This window comes from Pyxicephalus adspersus, chromosome 1 (assembly GCF_032062135.1).
Source record: "Pyxicephalus adspersus chromosome 1, UCB_Pads_2.0, whole genome shotgun sequence".
NCBI classification, from domain to species: Eukaryota; Metazoa; Chordata; class Amphibia; order Anura; family Pyxicephalidae; genus Pyxicephalus; species Pyxicephalus adspersus.
This window is the reverse complement of record NC_092858.1, coordinates 136,234,723-136,257,558: the sequence shown is the minus strand read 5'-3', so window position 1 is coordinate 136,257,558 and position 22,836 is coordinate 136,234,723. Positions and strand designations below refer to the sequence as shown.

The window sequence follows — 22,836 nt, the reverse complement described above, 5'->3', positions numbered from 1 at the left end:
GGCTGCCCAATCAAACAGTACTTCCAGGTCTGCTTGTAGATTTTAGACATCCTGTATGGACCTAATTCCATTAAATAGTTTGGTGTCATCTGCAAACACAGAAATGGTACTTTTATTCCCAAACTCTATATCATTTAAAAGATGTTAAACAGTAAAGGTCCCAACATTGAACCCTGGGGTACACCACAACTAACCTTAGACCATTCAGGGTATGAATCAATAATTACAACTCTCTAGATGCAATCTTTAAGCCAGTTCTCAGTTTATTTACAGATTGACTTTTCTAACCCTATTGACCCTAACTTGCATAATAACCGTCTGTTATGTACAGTATCAAATGCTTTAGCAAAGTCCAAGTACACTATATTAACTGCTACTCCACTGTCTACCTGTTTACTTACTTCCTCATAATAAGAGAGTAAATTTTGTTTGACAAACTTTGGTCTTTCTTGAAGCCATGCCTACTATCACTTATAATATTATTTCCTAGCAGAAACTCTTTTATGTGTTTTTTTATCATACTGTCTAGGATGTTAAACTAACTGGTCTGTAGTTACCTGGTAATGACTTTGCTCTCTTTTTGAAGACAGGAACCACATTGGCCTTACATACCACATACACCCTGACTTGCTACAGAGCTATCCTGTTTGCAGTTTTACCGTTGAGATAGACCCCATAAAAATTGTTACAAGTAGAATGAAGTGTAGTAAACAAAATATAAGTATATAAGGTCATAATAAATGTCACTGACCTAGCTTCTGTTTTAGGCCACAATGACTCAACATTTGTTACCACAATACCTTAGCATAAACCTATATAAAGAAAAATGTTTAGGTAATCCTGACCTTCTTGTGAAATGCTTATTTCCTGGCTACCTCTGTCTATAATAATTTCTGTGTATGTGACCTGAAACATTTATGCAGCCAGTGATATCACAATCTTTTTTACTTACTTGATCCAGACCAGTGACTCAGAAAGTAATAAAGCAGGAGGCTCAGCTTGACGTGAGGTCCTGATAAGCAATATCTGCACAAGTTTAGCCTAAGGTTTACCATTACAACTAATACATTATGCTCATCATACCTGGAAACACGTAATTTAATGAAAGACAACTTTCATTATACTCCATCCACTCTACTCCATTGTGCGCCACATTTGATATTAGAAAGTAAAGAAACATTTTTGTAAAAGGAGAATCTTTTAAGAATGATCGTCTTTGATTATGCTTTTTCTGATTCTTGTGGTAAAAGTGAAAATATATCTGCTGTATGGGTTTTAGTAAATGTTACTAAATGCAGAAAGTATTAAAATGTTTGCCATTAATCATAGCGTTTTTTTTGTTAAGTATGATTTCATGTTATTAAAGCAAGGTGTATTTTAAACTGTATATTTATTATGTTATTTCTCAGAGACCTAAGAAGCCACCCCCTCCCTCAGCTCCTGTAAACAAGGCAGGAACAGGTAGGTGTACATTTGTGTAACACTCTAATTAACTCGATTTAAAGCATTGTGGGACCTATCATCCTGACTAGCTAAACATAGGAATAATGCTTTAAATGTCACAGCATACAATAGGCATCCATCAGACTTAATTAGCAATAGCGAACAACTTTTTTTGGACCTAGATTTGTCCCAGCGGTAAATCCCAGTGAACTTTGCAGTATAATTATAACAACCTATAAGCTACACTTGCACTGGATAGCAGAGTTGTTTGCAGTTTTGAAATGTTCAGTTAGTCCTACACAACCTTTATAACAAAATTGCTATATTGTAGTAATAGGTGCAATTAATGCAGGTAGAAATCAGTATATGGATTCTAGATATTTTTGGGGCTAAACCCCTTAAAGTGTTAAAGTTTAAATCAGTGCATGTCACTGTGACTTTTCCTGGACAGCTTGATATGCATGTAGATGTGGAGAGAAAGATTATGAATGCATGTAAAATGGAAAGGAAGTCATATACTGAATATTGTTACTACATATACTACTTAAAGAGGTATCACATATTATGTAAAAAGTAGTATCTTACCACAATATATAACCCAAAAACGACATGAACTTTGCCATTAAAATAATGAATAGTCTTCTAAATACAATATTAGTTTACATTTATTTTAAAATGCATAGAGTGCTAACCTCTGAGCCACTGTGTCACCTTACTGATCATTCAGGGCCAAATGTCAAAAACTGTTAAAAACTCAACTCTGACTAACTTAAACTGACCTACCCAACTCTCCCATACTGCTGTGTCCCAGTTTGGAGTTCACACATTAAATAAGCTATGTGTTGCATCTTATACAGGGTTACTGAGATCTTCATAGATGACAGTGTTCAGGCCTGATGATTGACCAGACAGGCCCAGGCACTACATCCTAAGAAGAAGCATTATACTCCCCCATAACATCAGGTATTTTCGGGGTCACTGTAAAGGTGATACAAGTGAGCCAGAGATGGGATTTGTGTGACAGATTCTCTTTAAGCAGACACACAGACACATCTTTGTATTAGAACACAAGGGTTGTGCTGTGGTGTTGTGCTCTTGAAATGTAATATTAAGATTTCCTTTTAAAAAAAATTAAAAGCATACAGAGTTAAAAGCATTCCGAGAATCTGGCTTCTGCACACCATGAGTGATATAACAGGATAAATATAATGCATTTCTATTTTTACTTTGCTTTAATGTCATAATAAAGTTACACACAGGATAAGGACAGATGATTACATGCCTAGTGATCTAGGATTATATCACATTCCTGAACATAAGGAGGTGGACACAGTGTCACTTTACATATGTCACAAAAGCCTCCCGCTGCATAGCTGGGGTCAAATCTTTGTGTGTTGACTTTGCATATATGAATTTAAAGTAGGCTGAATATCCAGCCAGACAAGATAATCTCACTTCAGTCAAGGTGCCCTGACTAAGCCCCTTCTATTACATTGTTTACCCTGTTTCCCTGGGGTCTGTGTGTTTCCTTCTTTGGTTCTGATCAATTTCTCTGAAATCCGGATGGTGACTTTATTTTGTCTTTGTTTACAGTAGGCACATCGGATAGAAAACAGGAAATTAGGAAGATCCCTCCAGAAAGACCTGAAACCCTACCACATAGGCCTGAGGAAAAAGGTGAGTACTTCAGAGAGTTCTAATTAGTGACAGTTTAGAATACGTAGATATAGTACAGATTAAATATAAATATTATTTGTGGATTCTGTGTAAAGGATATATTATACCTATATCCAAATCACTCATAGTAAACCTATTTAACCCCCCCCCCCTTCCTTAACAAGACCATGGGCATTTTGAAGCTTGACATAAATGAGAGGAATTGTCCACTAGGAATACTAGGCCCATTGTCTGTAGCCATTATGGTAACATCTTCTGATCTTCTTGTTATTTTATTTATATAGGGGAGAGGTAATGACTGGCCAAGTCATAAAGGAACATTTCTTTTAGCAATAGTGAATGCTTATGACATCTGAAGAACACATTATAGGAATAAAGGGTCATAGTGCAAGTGACCTGTTTAACAGGACTTTTCAATAAGCAAATATGTGATATTGTTTGCTATTTTAATCAGATGCCAATATTTAGGGGTGAACTTCTACCAGATATACGTAAATACACACAAATGTTAAAGCTATGTAGTTATTATTATGTCATTTAATGTATTTTTATATGCAAGCATTATAAGAAGCTAAATTTGACCTACAGAATATTAACCCACTGCAGACCCTGTACAATAGAACTTAACCTGCTGGAGGGAAAAGCAGCACAAGAAGTTAATCAGCTGTGCCGCAGTTTTTATAATATAAAACAGAGCACGCTAATAAGGTGAGAGAGTAGAAGGAGATGAACTCATCTGTGTTCTGCTTTAGAGTTCACTGTCCAATCACAAACTTTATTATATATTTGATATATAACTGTATCAGGGCAAAAAAGTCTCCCACTCTGCTAGTCAGGGCTTTGCTTTGTGCCAAAACTGTGTACATTTCAGAACTGGATAGCTAGAAATAGAAGCTACATGTCTTTTGGGGGCAAAACACGTTTATACCAGCCTTTTTAGAGTAACAGATGCAATCATTAAGAGATTGGATAACAGCCTTGGGGCTTAATATTTGTTATTGTAGTAAAATAGCATATTTTTTAGGGGTCAAAACATCAGATAAAAAAAGAATGAACATAAAGGATTTGGACCCTGGAGGGACAGTCTCCTCAGATAAGGGACAGTTGCAAGCTATTATATTTTACTGGAGTTCTACTTAAAAACAAGCAATTTAATTGGAATTTTTTTGTGGGAAGTCTGCTGCTTAAACAAGTGCAGTGATTTATTGAGACAGGCTTGGATGCAGATCTCATTCATTAGGCAGGACCTAGGTGTTTGGCAATACACATAATTCACTGGATCAGCATTCTTATTTATTGAACTCTGCCCCAAAATACATGCTACGCATTGTTGAACTTTTCAGGCTTTTTATTACTTAAGTGAAAAACCCAACTTCACGGAATATTCATAAGGCATGTTATTTAGTACTAGCAAGAGTGTGCTCGTTCCTAGAATGTAAAAGGTTGGATGTATAATAAACAATCCTAATGAATTGTCTTATAAGGCAATAAATGCAAATAAATGGAATGCCAGCAGGCAGTGTGTGTGAGGAAGAGTGAGGAGGGTATAACAATGGGCAGTATATGTAGGAGAGGAGTGTGGAGGGCTTGAAAGCAACCTATATGTGAAAGATTTGCCTAGAATATGATAGGGGGAGGAATGTGCAGGAAGAGGAGTGTGAATTGTATGATTAATCTCGGTATCTGCAGAGAGTATATGATTAAGGAAATATGTGCAGAACAGGAGTGGGAGGGTTAGACAACCATCATTTATCTATTGACTCAGAAATTGGTGGTTACCTTTTTTTAATATTTCTTTACTTTTTTTAGACGTATGAATATTTACAATCAAGCAATGTTGTATGTTGACTATGTACTATAGGTGTACCTCACTGCTGACAGGGCTACTGGGTGAGATGTGTGTTGCTGGGGGCAAGACACAAAGGAAAGACCAATCTGGATTTGGATTTAGTGTGCAATGTCTATAGGAAGGACATGAACAGTGTTTAGTATGCAGTTTGCACATTAAGAGTGTGTGACAACAAAGCCCCTGGCATTATCTTGGAGCTTATAACTGAATGAATTAGTTTGCTCATATCTAATGGTCATGTTTTATATTGCTGTTCCAAACAAATTTTCTCAATTTCCTTTAGCTGTTTGTAATGATTCTAAACAGTCTCTCTTCTAAATCTCTCTTTCAGGGTTTGTAAAAAGATATGATTTTCTTTTTCAGAGAGGCCAGAAAGAGATCACAAAGTAGATGCCTCCCTGAAGCACTCAGTGCCCGCAATACCTCCAAAGAAGCCTCGTCCTCCAAAAACCACCTCTTCAAATAAATCAGGCACACTGCCACCAAGAAGACCTGAGAGACCAGCAGGACCTGTAACACATACAAGGTAAGAATGTGATAATGGAACCCCATCCTATCAGTTGACTGATATATCTTTGGGTCAGAACCATAAGGAAAACCTGTCACAACCAAAAACCAGTTTAGTGTGAGAAAGTTGGTACAACCAAGTGCCCACACATACCTATCGAGTTTTGAAATTGCAGTCCTCTACATCCATTCTAGTTTGAAAAAAAAAAGTTTACCTTGCATTATATAATTACAAGCACTTGCCTGTCACTTGTGACCACCATGTACTATAACAAGGGGGAGCACCTAATTCCTGGTTTCTCAAGTTCTGAAAAGTTAGTATTTACATCAGAATTTGCAGGGCTGCCGGGTACTTTTGACCAGGAATTCTAGATTCTAGAAGTGTGGTATAGAAGTGGGAGAAGAAGGATGAGTAACAATTTTAGCAGGTGAAAAAAAGTATTAAAAATGCACCATTACCATCCTAAATTACATATAAAATTTCTAGGTTGACAGTCTAAACATGACTGGTATAATTTAGGTGTGATGAGCTGCTGACTCACATGCTAAAGGTTTTCTAATCTTCAGTGACAATACCTATAGTTGGGCCTCTTCAATGTTTTCTCATCCTACATTAGGGTGACAGCACATTTCTGAATACAGGAGCAGTGCAGAAGTATTGCTTCCTAACACAGGAAGGGCATAGACTTCACTTGCAGTTTGACCAAGTAATTGTAAGACCATGCAGATGCACGTACAATTAAGTGCCGATAATATATATTACCTTCTATTTTTCTAGGTCTTGTAAAACATTATTCTCTAAATTAATTACTTGCCAATCTTCAGTCTTCTCTGTTTCTGTTATAACTGACTTAAATTTCACAAAGGTGAAAGTAGTGGTAGTTGTGTAATCTGAGTATGATGTCCTAATGTTGGAGTTTTATTTATCTTTTAGTGCTTGCTAAGCTTGGGACAGTGAAAAGCTGATGTTGTAGAAGATGTTGTAGAATGTCAGCAATTTACAGCAGAAATAACGTTCTCTTAGTTCCTTTGGTGATAGGCTAACAGAAGTCTGTAATCTCAGAAGTTTATATCAATATTCATCCATAAATATGGTTTCTGCATTGACAGTAGTAATTCGTGTTAAATGTACATGTGATGGTCTAAAATATTATAAAAGCAATGCTTCTGTATAAAACATGTATCTTAAGGTGCTAAAAACATTTAAAGTTTATGTGACATCTCCCACACTCCTAATTATATGTGCTTCTGCACTTAAAATTTTCTCTTTACACTCCTGCAAAGTCCCTAAAACACTCCTTTATTCTGCCAGGGAAGTCCAATACAGAAGCTTCCTAAAAGATAAAATTAAGATGGCTATGTCCACTGAGTTTGTTTAAATGTAAACTGTTCCTGTTCGAGGTAAATCTGCAATTGTGAAGCTGCAAATATCCTATGTGTTTCTGTAGACAATGAGGGAAAAAAAGATATATTTTAAATAATCTTTTACTTTTCTGTCACACAGAAGTGAAAGCCCAAAGGCAGAAGTAGGAATCAGTACTGTATCCAGCACTCCAGACAGAGACTCATCAGATAAGAGCAATGACATTGGTAAGTCCTGAATACTTTTCTGCAAGGTTATAAATATCTTCAGAGTCCCTGCTCTGTCATACACACTGACAGATTCAAACACATCCTAAATGTCAGCCTACACAAATACTTATAATAAACCTCTTCAGTACTGTTCAGTTTTATTCTGTGCACTGCTCTAGTGTACATAAATCTGAAAGAATATAATAATATTTGTATGCAATTATTATGATGTCTGCATATTAAATAGTGCATTACAGATCACATAGGCAGTGTCACAAATCAGACAGCAAATTCCTCCTGTAGTATTTCCTAAGAGGCCAAACAAGTAAATATATTTATTTTGAATCTGTTTAGCATACATAGCACTGCATACATAAACTAAAGCCCTTCTTGTATGTCCTCCTATTATAAGAAGAGTGTTGGGATATATTAAGTAACATACTGTAAAAAACGACGATTTTATAATCACAAACATCATGCCATTAAGAAGCTACAGCCCTTGTTGGTGCAACTCATGTTTACCTGTTCTGCTCTGGACTCTGCATATATCTGCATGTGTCATTCATCCATACCTCCAAGGAGAGTGTTGCAATTTAAAAATAATTTGTCCACCAACCCCGGTATTAACAAAAGCTAAGTACATACCTCTCCATCAGATAGTCTGTGAAAACTTTACTGTCTGCATGAGCTCCAGGCACTACCAGGAGTGTTAGATAGAAGCAAATAACACAATTTATAGTATATAATGACATCCATAGTTGACATGATGACATCAGGCTGCTTGGTTCCTAATGCAGCTGAGCAACCCTCCACCACAATATTTCATCACCATAATTTATTGTTGGTATGTCATTCTTCTCAAAAATGCGTCTTCTTTCTTTTGGTGCCATATATGTTTGCTCTACTGTGGACAGACAACTCTCTCCTTGATTCATCAATCCACAGTGTATTATTGTCTGAATTTAATATTATATCACTCGTATCATTGAATAAGTGTTGTGAATTGCAGTATAATGACAAATAGCCGGACGTAAGAGTGTTTGAGCAGTACATATAATCTTTTTACAGTATTCAGCTACTACATATTGTATATACAAATAATTACAATCATTTTTCAGTTTCTGTGTACGTGTGTTCAATGTAGCATTACAACTTCTCCCTGGCTATGCAAAGCCAGTACTTGCCGGAAGAGGGGACGTTGGGGGATAACTCCAATATCCCCCATAAATATGGTTCAGTTAAACATAATTTAGTTGACTGAAAATGTTGTACCCATGAACTTTTTTAGCATCTTTTGACGTGGTACCAGTCAGAGCTTCACTCCTAAACTATAACCAAGTTAACTAACAATAAGGAAAAGTTCATTGTAGCAGACCCATGCATGAGGGTCACATACCTTGTGTTACCTGGAAGCTAACTCTTTCCTTAGTATTGCAAGCTCTTCAGGGCAGGGTCCTCCCCTCTTGCGTCACTGTCTATATTCATCTTTCATTTGCAACCCCTATTTAATGTACAGCACTGTGTAATGTTGGAGTTATATAAGTCCTGTTTATTATTATTAATAATAATAATAATAATAATAATAATATTAATAATAAAGATAATATTAAAATGACTTTCATTTAAAGTGAATTTTACCCAGTCTGAAAATATTATTGGGTAACAGCAGTGAAGTATAAGTGGTGCTTTCAATAAAATGATAGTCTAGAAATTGGTCTCTGTGTACTATGGAGCTCAGTTTACACTAGGTCCAGGAAATATACAGGACCACACAAGATAAAGGCCCCCAGTACAACATTAAGACCACCTCTGTATCAAATAGCTTTATCAAATGCCAGAGCTTCCACTGTAAACTGAGGTTCTGGTATTTGACAATTAAGAGATGGGATGGCACCAGGAGAGGGCAAAGCATATTTAGAACTTGGAGAACATTTTATCCACTGTGAAAATAATAAGACAAGGGTGGTGGTGGGAGGACAGCAATAGATCAATGTGCTAGCAACAGCCGTGGTGGTAATGACTGTCAATGTAATGGTGATAGTAGAAAGAGTTTGGCAGTGTGAAGGTGAGGGCAAAACCTCACTTGTAAATGCTCTTGGCATGATTAGGTCAAGGACAATAATAGTGTATTTATAATACCTTTTATTATTTTATTTATAATATACTAGTGCATATGTTGTAGGGTACTTTGGAAAATGCATGCAATAATCTAAGAAATAAATGTGCATTGCTACTTAAGGTGTGAATAACCTCACAGTCTAATGAGCAATGGAGGGATTATAGATAGTCCACACATTTCTTTACTTTGCAAAAGCAAATTAGATACGCTGTCATTTATCTGTTGGGGAAATTGTAAATGACTATGTATATTCTATAAATGTATTGGTGGAACATACCTTGCATATAGAATTGCATAGACCTTGATGCTCTAAAGAGGCAAATTCCCCAATGTGCTTCACATTGTAATACATTTAGTATGATTAAATAGCATTTTCTTTTTTTAATTTCTTTCTGAATCATTAACATTTAACACGGAGCTGATTAGGGAGAAAGGTCTGTGCTGTTATGACCCGAAGCCACTGCTTTGCTAGTGAGGCAAGTTCTCTGGTGTAAACAAATCAGGAAAGACTTGACATTTGTCACCTCTCCAATGTCATCTGTTCTAGTCACTCAGTAAAGTAACAGCTACTCTGTTACATTGGAGCTACGAGCAGTAAGAGACAAAATCTTACTCCCTTGTGTGCCAGGTAAGGTTTTATTGCATTGCCCTGGCAGGATTCAAGAGAATTCCACTAATATTATATCCTAGTATTGCTGATCAACAGAATTGAGCCATAGGTGAAAATGTCTGCATGCCTTACTTCTTATGTTCTCTTGTTCTTTTTTATTGTTTAGGTTGCATTTTTTTGTGAAGTACTATGTTATGTTTCTGTTTTGGGGGGTATTTCTAAACGGTATGTTACATTTTCATGATTTGCTATCTGTGTACATGTTGTTAAATGCGTGCATGCTTATATAGGAGAATAACTCAGTAGCTGTTGACCAAAACTCAGTTATATGTATTACATAATGAGCAGGGACTTAAAGTTCAGAGTGCAATGATGATGTGCAAAGTCCAGTAACCTCCAACAAATAGCCATCTTCATTTCTCTAATGTAGGTAAATTTTTATTACATTTATATTGATTATTGCCTACTATTACTCATTTTGTTCAAATAGAATTTCTAACAATTTATGGGTGAATAAACCATTTACTTTGCCTCTGCTTTTGTGGCCATGAATATGCTGGGTGGCATACTAAGTTTTTGGGCTAGTGTGAAGACTGAAGCATTCCAATGAAACCCATGCAAACATGGTGACAGCATACAATGTTTGACAGATGTTCCTAATGAGATTTGAGCACAGGTAATCAAGTTGTTGTGTATTTACAGCTCACATATTTAAGTAATTATTTTGTGTAAGTGTATACTGTAAAGTATTTTTATTGTACAGTTTTACAGTCTTGTTTGCTATTTAGCCATATACTGTATACAACATATCACCCCCCCCCTCATTCTTCACAACATACATCTATATATTTACTATTACATTTACATTTTTCATATGCCCAGTTTAAAATGTCCAGGTTAGGGACATTAACTTGCAGAGGTCATGTATATTTCTACCAAAATACCATTATTTGGTTTAAAGTAAGTAAATATATAGAAATCAATTTCCCTTACCATACCCCACCTGAAATTTCAAATATCCATAGAAAATAGATTGGAGACTTAAAACATATCTTGTAAGATGACTATTAACCCAAAATCCCTTCTACTTTGGCTGCTGAGACTGCTGCTTTCCATTTTAAAGGAAAAAAACATAGTTGTCAGAATATACATTTTACTCTCAATTTTATAAATGAACATGTCATGCTCGTTGGGTAAGATTTACTTACACCAATGTAATTTTCAACTGAATACTGATGTTGGAAATTTTTCATTTGTATTGCAATAGGAATATAGCACTTAGTGCTATATAAAAAATGCCAGATTGCCTTTCATTTTAATAGTTGTAAAGCAGAGTGCTAAAGCATGCCAATGTATGATAGATTTAAATATACACTTAATTTCATCATGGTGTTGCAACACTTTTTTTGGTTGTTCGTTCCTTTGCAAGTATCCAGCTGCAACAGTCAGAACATGTAAAGAAAATAGAAATATAATACCTGGCATGTGTGTATGTAATTCATGCCACTTTGTGACATTTGATGCTGTCATATATTGTTATTTATGAAGGTAAAGTATACACATTTTTCCTGGATGAATGCTTCTGACCAGTGATGACAAATTTGCTTCTTTTCATGGTAGGTTTGGGCATGCTCACAGCAATCCTAGCAATCCATTCAAAAACCTTTTATTTATAGAATAAGCTACAGCATAAAAGATGGTGAATATAATACCATAAAGATTAATATCTACTACTACTCACATATGGAATAGGTCTCTGGTGTAGCTCGTTTGATCCTTACCTCTTTTTAGAAAAAAGAACAAAGGGAAATGTTAGCTGGCCCAGTGCCACCCATTGTCCATATACTAGTCACAAAAAAACAGGAATTCTAAAATTGTGTTTACCCCCTTATTCTCAAAGGCTGTCTGTGTAAGGCCAGCTTTATATTGAGTGTATTCAGACTTGTACAGACACTTTACCAAAAGATGAGTTTCCTTACTCATTTTAACTTTCTATTAGGAAGGACCAACTCCAGTCAGTTTCCCAGATTGACCCATTGATCATCCTTTTTCGAATACTAGCGATTCTTCTGTCAAAAAGACTATATAAATATATATATAAATATATATAAATCAACTATACTTTTCAGTTTGTATGTTTGAAGTTATAAAACATTACCCGTTTGCCTTTTAACCAATATGGCCATTTCATTTCCTATAAAATCCAGGGACTTTTATATTTTCCTGTAAACTATATTCATTGAAATATAAATGTTGGCTAATTAAAACTGCAAATAAGACTATTTAAAACTGTGCATTGCATGACTGACTTTTAGTGTGGTCTGGTGCATTTGCAGAATTTAAATTAATCAAAGAATTGGGCTGTTTCAGGGCAACTTTAGATAGATCTCCTTAAGAATATTGTGTCCAGCTCTGGAGACCTTACTTATATAATTTAGAAAGAGTCTAGACAACCAATGTGGTAAAATGTATTAGGAAAGACTTCAGGAACTTAAAGAAAAACTATACTCAAAAATAAAAAACAAAAACACACTCTTTAAAAAAAAAAGGGTGTTGCACCTAAAAAAAAACATAATTTTTACCTTACATAAAAGGATTCTCTACCGTTTTATGTAAAGTGAAAATTCTGAGTATGTGTACGCTTTAATATGTACATTGTTGATGTAAGAAGGATAAAAGGTGGCCTGGTTAAAAATTTGAAGTACACTAGCGTGTGAATAACATTTAGGAAGGCAGTACTTTCATGCAGCTAAAATCAAGAACACCTCAAACTTGCAGAACAAAAGCTCAAAACTAACCTTAGAAAGTATTATTTTACTAAAAGAGTAGTTGATGATTGGAACAAACTTTCAACTACAGCAGTGCATTAGTCAATATAGTGAATTTAGGAAATGTGTGGAATAAACGTAGATCTATACCCAAAGAAAAAACTATAAAAGAAAGGGGGGTGGGTAGACTATGGACCACTTCGTCTTTTTTGCTGTTACTGTTCTACATATATATGTTTCCAAGTCCCTTAAACTTATTAAACATTTCTTTTTATTTGGACTAAGCAACACAATAGAGTGGTATGGATCAGGGTGTACCCGGGCTGCACTTACCAGCTGCAGGTCCTGTATCTGGCAATGGGTTCCTTCTCTTCCCCAGAAACACACCAACAGAATATGCAGAGGCTGTTAGTTTTTGAATAGGGAGGCTACTCATTTCTTGCTTGCTTTTATTTCGGGACTGTTTTTTATTGGTATGTTATATAAAAAACAACCCTTCATGCCTAAGTCTGTGGTTGAATGATTGCTTGGTTTATGAGCGTCTGTCTGCCAGTGATTCCATATTATTACCCATGAGTTAATCATTTTTTCTTTATATATCCAATCAAACCTGTGTCAGTAAACAGTCCAGCGATGACCAACCTAATTTTCCTAAAAATTATGTTAAAAGTTTATTATGGACATGAGATATACCTATACTCATGTACATGTATCATTAAGTGATAAACAGCAATAGCCTATTATACAAATAAGCAGTAAGGAAAATCTATAAAGGACAAAAAATGTCAAATGAACAAGTAAAGTGACTTTAAAGATAAGTCAAGTGATTTCAAGCTGGAAGAAGTTCTTCAGTCTCTGTGTCATTTTCATGTCTATACTATTCCATTATTATAAGTGATACTTCTCTTTTCCATTCATTTTCCATCAAGCGTTCCTCATTTGCGTCTCTTTACCATGGGTAACTACTCTTCTTCAATTGATGAGGGTAAGGCTTTATCACCTCTTTCTGTTTTAAGAGTGTCTTTTGCTGTAGTTGTAGAATGCATGTCTGCACTGTCATTTTCCCCATCCCCTTCTCAGTGCAAGCTCTGCATTACATAATGGATATTACAGTAAGATACATGTCAAATCAGATATTCCCAGTTTTAATGGCTCCTATTCCACTTCTGTATTTCATCTGGCAGTTTATAATCACTGATCTGCAACTGATCAGTTTTTGTATTTTCCAGTGTTGGTGTAAAAACAAAAGCAAATAATATTCTGCTAGTTATAAAATCCTTTATTCCAGTCCACTTTTGGGAGGGAAAATATAACTTTCAGTTAAAAAGAGACCTTTACTTTGCTTATTTAGGACAAAGTGACAGTATCTGAAGAAGCCCTCAATCCCCTGACTATCTGTATGCTCAGTGCTCCATCCTACTTCTTCCTCTGTCCATTTAAAATCACTCATTGCCGCTGAGTATTAGGAAAATGTCATGCTCTCCCATATGACTCTCCCAGTTCCCTGGTCTCACAGGCCTAAGCACTATCACGTGGCAGCATCAGAAAAGTCCTGGCAAGGAGAATATCAGACCACCGGTTTGGGTTTTTTACACAGGCACTGTGTCTTTTTAAGGCTTGTAACCATTAAAAGCCAATATATACATTTATTATGTGATCCTGCTGCAGTCAGGTTCCCTTACAACTTTTGATTTCTAGAATATATGTTTGCAAATTTATTCTGAATCTAAAAGACTGTTTTCCAGCATTTAGAGGGGATTAAAATATTTGTGGCTGCTACAATTAACCTGTTTGTGAGCATGAATAAAAGCACTAACTGCAGTTTATCAGTGCTAAAAATGTGATGAAATTCTATGTAAAACTGTTGACATTTTTATGTACAGCATTTACAACTAACAATAAATAAGCAACATTCAGCAGGCTAATATCTATTTATGTATACACAGCCTACATGACATTACATTTTGAAGCTTGGAACCTTCTTTATATAAAAAGGTCACCTTTTGCGTATTGTCTGTATATGTCTGTATTTGCCAAATTGTACTTAGCTATGTACCATCACAACCTCTACTAAAAAAAAACACCACTTTTCCTTCCCACCCATGCTTTATTAAAAACAGAATTGTTCTTAACATATGGTAAGTTAAAATATGAGATAAAACACCTAAAATAGTTCCTTAGTCCTATAATAAAAATAAGGTACTGACATTCTTAACCTACACTTAGCTACTTTATGTCCCAAAACTTGATGTAATCTAGATGATACTTTCCTACACGCCCTCATATCTATGGTTTTTAAATCCTACCACATTCTTAACTTCCTAATCATTTTGCATGAACCATAGGAGTTTTATTTAGTAAAGACAAGCTTCACTCCCTCTGTATCTTCTTGTCTGCGGTCAAATGTCAACTGCCCACTTAATTACCTGAAAGTGAGAATTTCCTCCTCCTACTCTTCTTTTTATAGCACAAATTATCACCCTCTACTCCAATGTCCAACAAGAATACTATATTCCTGTGAGAAATATAATCTATTTGGGATAGGAGAGATTGCATCAGTTAAGAGGATGCCACTACTGAAACACATATAATGCTTTTATACCCTCCCTATCTAAATCTCCCTATAGGCCTTGTAAGAAAAGAAAAGATTAATAAACTTTATATGATCCTCCACCAGATTTCCAGTTTTCAGTTTATATTCACAAATATATAAAAATATAATTTTATCATAAACTGCTAAAGGTTTGTTCATACCAGGACACGTGTCACTTTTAGGATATTTTTAAAGTGCATTGTAGTGCTATTTATTTTTTTTTTTTGTGCACTTACAACCTAATATTCACCTTACGAATAGACAGCATTGACATCAGAATTATTCTTTAAAACAATATTGGCTGCTATCTTGATTCTTTATTAGTGGTGGTGGTCTGACAAGAAAGCGGACTTTCTATGGAAGGTCCACCTAATTTCTATGAGGCACAGTGATGACCTGTATTAAAAAACAATATGTAGCCTGTCCTATATTTTTTTTTCAGCACACACCAACACACCACATAGTGTAAACTGAATCTATAAGACATAATTCCTTTGTTCTTACATCTTCTTTACACCGCTGGTGTAAATGAGCTCTACTGTCATTAAGCCTTAAAGTTTGGAAAAGAACTATGTGTTATAGGAGGTTCTTTTTGTCACATCATCCCTCAACTCCTCTAATTAATTACCCAATGTCCTCACTGGGGTAGGAGAACTAAGCTGATTTCCATGGATGGATTGTTAATATCTTAACCAGACTGTTATTTCCAGTTACAAGTATCACATTTTTGGATTCACTTTCCCTGCTAACATATTAGATTAATAAACAATGCCGCTTAATTAAATTATATCTGCTTTGCCCCATCAGTGCCCTCTTTTTCATAAATCTTTAGCTCAGTAGACATTGATACCAAATTGAAGTATGCATTTGACAGCTATAAAAACAGGGAAGTAAAATTCAAACTAAATGATATACGTTATATTCAATGGTGTATGGTCCCAGCACATATTGATTGAGAAGTTTCAGGTTATTCCAACAAATGTTTTGCAAGTGCAATACAGACGAACAGATGATAAATATCTTGTAGACTTATCCTAAGTTATAGTTTATATTTTTTAATCATTTTACAACTTTTATGTAATAATTCAAAAGGACCCCTGTGTTCTCCTTTTCACGGAGAAGTGGAATCCTAAACAATACCCAACATACAATCCTTTTTTTTTTAATTTAGGTATTTCAATGGATTGATTTTATCAGGGGTTCCCTGAGACCTGACATTTCTTTCAAGAGTTCCTCTGGGGTAGAAAATTTGGGAAAGGCTGATCTACCTATGTATATATATATATATATATATATATATATATATAAATTATGGTATACTGTTCTAGAATAAAACTGTAGGGTTTTCTACAGTTTTTTTTTCTAGAATACAAATATGTCTATATTACTGTAGGACTTAAACCAAACCATACTTACATTTTGCATGTGTTTTTTCGAATCTCTTCTATGTGTAGCATTTACATGCTGTGAAATGAATTGACAGCATTGTATGTCAGATTCTACGTTCATTATATTGTAGGGGTTTAAGTGTTGCTTAAACAGTATGTATGTAGTGTTTGATGAGTTAGGGTGCAAAAAAAAAATATGTAGTTCTCATCTCTTTGCATTTACAATGTGAAGCTAATTCTTGCTTTGATTTTTCTATTATATTTATAATTCCCTTGATATGATCTTATAATATATGCTTGCAGTTCCAATCATTTACACATATTAGGCTTGCACAGCTTGATTGTAATCATGTAATGTTGGTTCATGGTTTAATCATACTGCAATATGATGTGCACTGAATATTCATTTCTTTGGCTTATTCATATTTTATATGTAAAATGAGTAACATTTTGCATCTCCTATTTAAGCTTTTTTTGCTTTGTTTTTTGGCATAAAAAATGTAATTCTGACAAAGACAAAAGATTGTGCAGCATATGATCTGTGAAGCTGGATTTTATCAATAGGTTTTATCAACAGGTTGGATTCAGTTAAGTACAAATGTAGCACTTACCCCAGTAGAAGCAACTGTTTTTACCCAGGTTTTTCATGATGGGATGACACCGGAAACTGACAAAGGCTCAAAGAACTGTTTTTTTATAATTTTATTGTAAAAGTCAAACAGACAAGAGAGAAGTTACAGGTAGCAGAGAATTACATTGGTCAGTCCAACTTCATTCAGCATGCAAAGTCCCAAAACAATTGGTGTTGGTAAGCAGATCCAAAAACAATAAAAACACCTCCAAAGCGGAATAAAAATAACTGTAAAGTCCTCATCCTATAATAAAAGCTCAAGCGGGATTATATTTTTAGGGTTTATTGCTTCAGCCAAAGCTTAGACAGGCCTTCAGGGTGGATTGCCCTCATCTTTCATCCTATCAGTGCGCCATGGCTCCATGAACCCCCGTAGCACTTATTTATCCAGTATTTAAATACTTTAAGGTTACCCACCCAAAAAGTCACTAAATAACCTATACGCCACAAAATGACTGCAGCAGATCAGTGATTGGTTGTCACCTATGCAGCAATAGGCATTCAACTATCAATCCGTTGTGGGGAACCAAGTTCTTCAGCCAATCAAGGAGACTGAAGATTGCAAGGAGAAGGCAAAGAAAGAAGATTGTGATGCTTTCCAAGGGAATAGGGACAGGTAAGTAATGCAGGGTTTAGTTTGGATTTAAATATTTGTCACAGCGGAATGCAGCAAATACATGTTTCTAGTAAGCAATACAAATTCACCGGGTTGGATGATTGTAGAACAGATTTCCTCATAGAGACAATATCTGCTACATAAATTCCGTTTAGCCTTCCTTTATCACAGCTGTTTTCTGTGTCAATTTAAAAGCTTTTGTGCTCTGAGTTGAATGTTTCACTACTGTAGAATAATCTTCCTCCCCCTTCCAAACTGACCCAGCTTGTGGATTAGTACTTTTAATTCTTATGGTCTATTAGTAAATTCTGTATTTTCCATCTGACACAGATATTATATATATATAATATATATAATATATAAGGTATTAGACACTTCAGTTTAGCAGCCTTAGATTAGACTTTGGCACAGCAAGGAGCTGACTGAGTAAGCAGGTCCAACTTGAAAAGTATATTGTTCTCCACTAAAAAATATTCATATATTTGCAGCTTTTCAAAATTAAAAAAAAACATTTGATATATAGGGCCTGATTTATTAAAGCTCTCCAAGGCTGGAGAGGGATACACTTTCTTCAGTGAAGCTGGGTGATCCAGCAAACTTGGAGTGGATCTGGTCCAGGATTGAAAACACTTGCTAATAAATAGCAAAGACTTTTAGGAAATACATTCCAGGTTAAAAACCCAACTTCACTGATAAGGGTATCCTTTCCAACCTTGGGTAGCTTTGATAAATAAGGCCCATGGTGTGCAGGTGAAGCTAAGTCCAAAAAAAAAAACCTAAAAGCATGGTGCATATTCAAAATACTAAGATCTGGGTCCTGGAGTGCTTTAGACAAGCTAAAGCTTGCTGCATTACTGCTGGGGCCTGTCATTTGTCCATTTAAAGCTGAATTCTTGATCAATGTAAAAGGCACAAACTAATGCAGCTCTTAATAATATATCTTTTTTAACGAAAGCAATGTAAATACCTAAATTTGACCTGGTTTCAGCCTCTTTCACTTCCAATATAGCAGGGCTCCAGCTCCAACATCAATTTATTCTGGAGCTCCACATTTAATTGTTTAATCACTCTTGGCCAGTTACAGCCTCAAATCTGATGTTGTCGTCATAGACATACATCATACATTAGCACTCAATTTCTCAATTTAGGCTGCATCTGGATAATACAGATAAAATGTAGATTACAAATGACACCTACTAAGTCCAGAGGAAACATAAAGAAAACTAAACTCCAGTAAGAGAAAAATACAATAAAAAGTATTATTGAAATACAAATTAAAAAAAAAAACATATTTTTTCTTTGATGGCTCTTATAAATATCTAATATATAATTATTCATATTTTATTTGTTCAGTGCAGTTCATGTGCAGTCTGTTTACAAAGCATTTTCTTCTTTATTGTCATATTAGGTATGGGCATGGGAAACTACTTTCCAGTAAACTTACCCCAGTACCTATTACCCCCCCCCCCCACACACACACACACACCTTAATCCAATGTATTCTGTACCTGTATGCATTGTAAACTCAGCACCTGGCAAATTCTTTTTCTCTCTATCTCCAACTACATAATGATTTCCCTAGGTGGATGCAGCTATTACACTAAAATTTGCATAGCAGTTGAATAGGGGCACCTGGGAGAAGCTAACTATTCGGTTTTTGACTGTAACTGCAAGTCTGAAAGGGGCTGTTTGAATTTGTCTTTATATTAGCTTCCTTCAATCTTTCAGAGCAGAAGCTAGCCTAGAAAGAAAGAGACATTTAGTCCCAGTATATACGGGTATATATATATATATATATATATATATATATAGTTTTACACACACACAAAAATGTCTTATTTTAAAACCAAAAGTAGCAAGAACATGTTGCCCAAATGATGACATTTGATTGCTTATCTAAGTCTGAAGTTATGTGCACAATACATAGCAGGTCATTTACTTGTACTTGTCTTGTATATTAGTAGTTACAGCATAGTTACAGCATACTGTATGACATATGTTTTGAAGACTCCTGTAAACTAGATGCATGCTGTTTTATATGGGTCATGTTAATTTTACTACCTGGCAATGTTGTTTTAGGTGCTTTGACCTGTGGTATGTATAACATGCCTTAAAAGCATGCCAAACCTAAATTAAGTGTATGTTAGTGGCCAGGGTGTTTACAGAACTAAGAAAAATAAGCTAAATACAATAATGTATTTGTATGTACATTTGCAAAATCCTGCGAACTATATGGATAAAAATTGTATAGCCTTGTATTGTTGGGATCTATGTCTAATTCCCTCCATGTACACTAGCTGCCTAATATGAAAGTTTCCCCCAAGGTTGTGAGGCTCTCTGTTGGGGTACCTGGATATTAACTATATCCTAAAAAAAAAAAAAAACTATGGTTGTATATCTGGAACTCTGTATGTGTGTGCACATGTATGACTGTGATAAGGACATTGGATATTGGCTTGAATGGTTCACATTTACATTACACACATCAATCAGATACATTAAGGAAAGCACCCTAAATGTGTCTGTATTTGCCTTGTATATCAGTCAGAGTGCTTTAGAAAAATTGAAGGTCATTGAATATGTTATTAGTAATCAGCCAGCACCCATGTATTCCTCGCTCTTAAGTTGCATTATCAAATACATACTGAACTACAATTCTAAATGCAATGAAATGCAGGTAATCAGTGAAAATGTGTACTGAAGTTGTTGGTAACATTTTTTAAACTTACCGTTCCATTTGTTCACGATCTTTTATCACACAAACATAATATCATATAACTCCTATTACTCATTGCTCTGTTTCCCCATTTCACTGCTTATGCTGTTTTCCTATTTATTTATTTATTTTTTTAAAAACATGTTAAAATGCATTTCAGGCCTGCAGATTACCTAAATTACATTTGGCGTCAGTCACCCAGTTTCATCTGTATTATAGCTAGCAACTGAATAAATGTGAACACCTTGCCAGCCAATTATAGCGGCCAAAGTGTGATTATAAGTCATCGCTGCTAAAGACCTAACCCTTTTGTCCCTGTTGGTAGCTTTTAGTCCTCTCATGACCATATCTGCAACCTCCTGGACCCCCAGAATTGTCAGCTTATCTTTTTACATGTGTTCTTCCTTTTAACTTAAAGAAAGGATTTTCAGGCTAAAAGTATCATGAATGGGTCTCTCACTAACCAGTAATTTGAATATGAGGGCTGATCAACTTTTGGTTTGTTGCTCATTTTTCATTGTGTGAAAAAAACAGTACAAGTGAGCAGTGTTGTAATTCTCGAACATATTAAACTACTGTATTATATTCATTTGAAGGATTCAATTCTTTAGCATCCTAGGTACCTTTTATTAATTTTCAAGAATCAGAATTATTTGAACCATCTCCAGCCCTGAATGTAGGTAATTTCCCTGCAGGGCTTTTCAGGAGTGGTATTCTGTGTCTCCTTTTTTAGAGACAACAGATGACAATGCATGTGACTGTCAGACGGGCTGTCCTATTTATAATAAAACTAGAGATATTCTAGATTACGTGATCACTATATCAGAAGAAAGATGACAGCGTGTCTCTGTTTAATAATTTCAGATACAATTACAGTGTTGAAAAAATGTTTATATGTTTGTCAATCCATGAAACATAAGACTGGTTTTGTTTAAATGGTGCACTAAAGAAAATGATGGGAGTTAGCCATAGAGTAATAGCCAAGTGCACTGAACACACAGTGGCATTGCAAAATCCAGATTAGATGTTTTTTTTTTTTGTTGATTTAAGTGCTTCTATTCTCTTGCAGATGTTGAAGGCTTTGATTCTGTAGTTTCAGTCGGAGAGAAACTAAGTCACCCGACTGCATCAAGACCTAAATCTAGTGGAAGGCGTCCACCATCACAGTCTCTAACATCGGTATGTCTGGTGTTTGCAATTTAGCGAGAGACAATATTTCTGTTTGTTTACAGATGTTCTGATACAGACAATTTTATGAAGAATTGCAATGTACACTTTATATAAACCTTTATATTGGATGGATTATCTCAGGTTGAACACACAATCTGTTTCATATATGATGATCTGAATTTCGTCTGTTTTCTTTTTTTTGCTGGCAGTCATCCCTTTCCAGTCCAGATTTTTTTGATTCTCCCAGTCCAGAGGATGATAAGGAAGATCTTAATAATTTGGCACAAAGATCAGTAGACCCATCCAAGAAATCTTCCCGACCTGCCACAGCATCACAGGTAAGAGGACTTCGTGCACAGCCTATGTTTATAGGAGATATTTACCAGTTCAATGTCACTCTTACAATGTAGCTCTCCAAGACTGTAGAAGATAAACTATCATGATAGTACCTGGTTGATACAACAAATCTTGAATGGATGTGGTCCATGATTGAAAAATTTGCAATCAAATAGCAAATGTTTTTTTTTTTTTTTGGAGATTCATTCTGGGTTTACGGGGTCACCCAGGTTCTCCCATGATAGTCTATCTTCTCCTGTTTAGTATTAGCATTGTAGGTGGCATGGTGAGGAACATGTATGTCTCAATAGCACAGTGACCACTTGGAAGAGAACCTGCTCCATGGTCAAACGGTTATCTAGTATGTACTCTTCCGTTTACCTGGCAATATATTATACAATCTGACTATTTTTAGATCTACCAATATTTATGTATCTAAAATTGTAATGGTGGTGGCTCTTTAGGTTAGTTTAAATATTATATAGTTGAAAGGATTGTGTAGTGTATGGTCAACTTTATGTAAACAACTTCTCAACTGTTAACTGATATCATTATGTCCATGCATAAATACAGAAATAAATATGTGACTTCCTACCTGTGCTCTGTGTCCAGTAGTTTTACCACTGAACAGAATAGATGGTGCATTTAAATCATCCACTGATTCCCATGAAACGATTTCCCAGCAGTAATTTATGTATTGTTTTGGCATCCACACAGCGATAATGAAAGTCTTGTCATTCTTGTTTTTATATGGTTTTCTACAATTTAATTTCAAGCAAAAGTGCATTATTAACATTTGGCTAACTAGTAGCTGTGGTAGTTATGAAGAACTTCAAAGTCT

The 22,836-nt window shown here is 35.3% G+C and overlaps 1 protein-coding gene across 3 annotated transcripts in view; it reads left to right on the top strand.

The window, feature by feature from the left end:
• SH3KBP1 (SH3 domain containing kinase binding protein 1) overlaps nucleotides 1-22,836 on the top strand; it is a 198,463-nt gene that overhangs the window by 163,708 nt on the left and 11,919 nt on the right. For all 3 annotated transcript variants that reach the window (XM_072428055.1, XM_072428065.1, XM_072428074.1), the window contains 6 exons: nucleotides 1,410-1,461; nucleotides 3,037-3,120; nucleotides 5,333-5,495; nucleotides 6,981-7,066; nucleotides 21,559-21,668; nucleotides 21,869-21,997. In XM_072428055.1, coding sequence (XP_072284156.1) covers nucleotides 1,410-1,461; nucleotides 3,037-3,120; nucleotides 5,333-5,495; nucleotides 6,981-7,066; nucleotides 21,559-21,668; nucleotides 21,869-21,997 — 624 coding nt within the window. The remainder of the gene's footprint in view (nucleotides 1-1,409; nucleotides 1,462-3,036; nucleotides 3,121-5,332; nucleotides 5,496-6,980; nucleotides 7,067-21,558; nucleotides 21,669-21,868; nucleotides 21,998-22,836) is intronic.